The 1,318-nt window shown below is 43.5% G+C and overlaps 1 protein-coding gene across 1 annotated transcript; it reads left to right on the forward strand.

Moving 5' to 3' along the window:
* Nucleotides 1–289: 289 nt before the first annotated feature.
* Nucleotides 290–1,087, forward strand: LOC130869072 (spindlin-2-like; the record flags this gene model as incomplete). The annotated part of the gene is made up of 2 exons (XM_057761165.1): nt 290–761; nt 909–1,087. Coding segments are annotated over 2 exons (651 nt in total), but the record flags the coding sequence as incomplete, so codon positions are not given.
* Between the last annotated feature and the right edge of the window lie 231 nt (nt 1,088–1,318).

Raw genomic sequence — 1,318 nt, forward strand, 5'->3', positions numbered from 1 at the left:
TTGTCTCCTGCACCACAGTTCTTCCAGAAAAGAGCCTTGACCTCATAGAATCCCCTTGTTGTCCTTGCAGGCACTCATGGTTGAGGCCACGACTTGGTTTCTGAATTAAACAGAAGGAAATTTCTTTCAACCTAGAGAGTGGGCAGCTATGAAGCCCAAGCACAGAAAGATATCCAAGAAACAGTGGACCAGGAGGTCAGTGGCCTATCTCAGTAAGTCTACAGCCATGATGAAGATGCCTCTTAGTATGAGATGCATGCCACCTGTCCAGAAGAGGAATGGGTCATCTCTCCAGAAGCAAAAACTGAGGAGGCCTTTTGAGGCCCTGGAGAATATTGTCGGCCGCAGAATTTCTCAAGGCTGGAAGGAAGCAAATGAACCAGTCACCCAGTGGAAAGCCATCATTCTAGATCAACTGCCAACAAATCCCTCTCTCTATTTGTTGAAGTATGATGGGATAGATTGTGTGTATGGATTGGAGCTTCACAGTGATGAAAGGATTTTAAACCTTAAGATCCTGCCTAACAACGTACCATTTCCTCAGGAGACAGACACTCATCTCTCAAACACCATAGTTGGCAGAGCAGTGAAACATACATTTGAGGGCACAAATGGCTCTAAGGATGACTGGAAGGGGATGGTCCTAGAGGAGGTGCCAATCATGAAGACCTGGTTCTATATTACCTACAAGAAAGATCCGGTCTTGTACGTTTACCACCTCCTGTTTGACTACCTTGAAGGCAACCTCCACATCATGCCAGGCTCTATGGAGGAGTGGACTGGGGTGGTCCAAGATGAGGTGAAGACCATGAAGACCAGTTTCTACATTACCTACAAGAAAGATCCAGTTGTGTACCTTTACCACCATCTAGATGACTACATTGTAAGCAACCTCCACATTATGCCAGGATGTCCTCCAATAGGGGTGAATTTGGAATTAGGCAGGGATTCCTTGGCAGGCAAAAGCGTGCAGCACAACGAAAAAGATGGAACCCAAAAGATAGGTAAAATTATTTACCAAGTTCCCACCAAACCTTCCGTGCATTTCATCAAGTTTGATAATGACTTCCATATCTATGTCTATGATTTGATGAAGATCTGTTAAAGTGAAATTCACAAATTTTGGGGGTCAAACTTAAAACTGTGTTTGGGGAACTCTTTTTTTCAGAAATACCTCAGGTCTTCTATTAATCCTGGTATCTTTCCCAATGGAATTTTTTTTTGCTCTAAATATTTGTGAAGCTGTTATGTTGTTTGGTCAATGATGGAGTTTCTGGTGGATGGGACATCACAGAAAGACAGGCCTCAAAACAAAACA

This window comes from Chionomys nivalis, unplaced genomic scaffold, assembly GCF_950005125.1.
Source record: "Chionomys nivalis unplaced genomic scaffold, mChiNiv1.1 scaffold_29, whole genome shotgun sequence".
Taxonomy (NCBI): Eukaryota; Metazoa; Chordata; class Mammalia; order Rodentia; family Cricetidae; genus Chionomys; species Chionomys nivalis.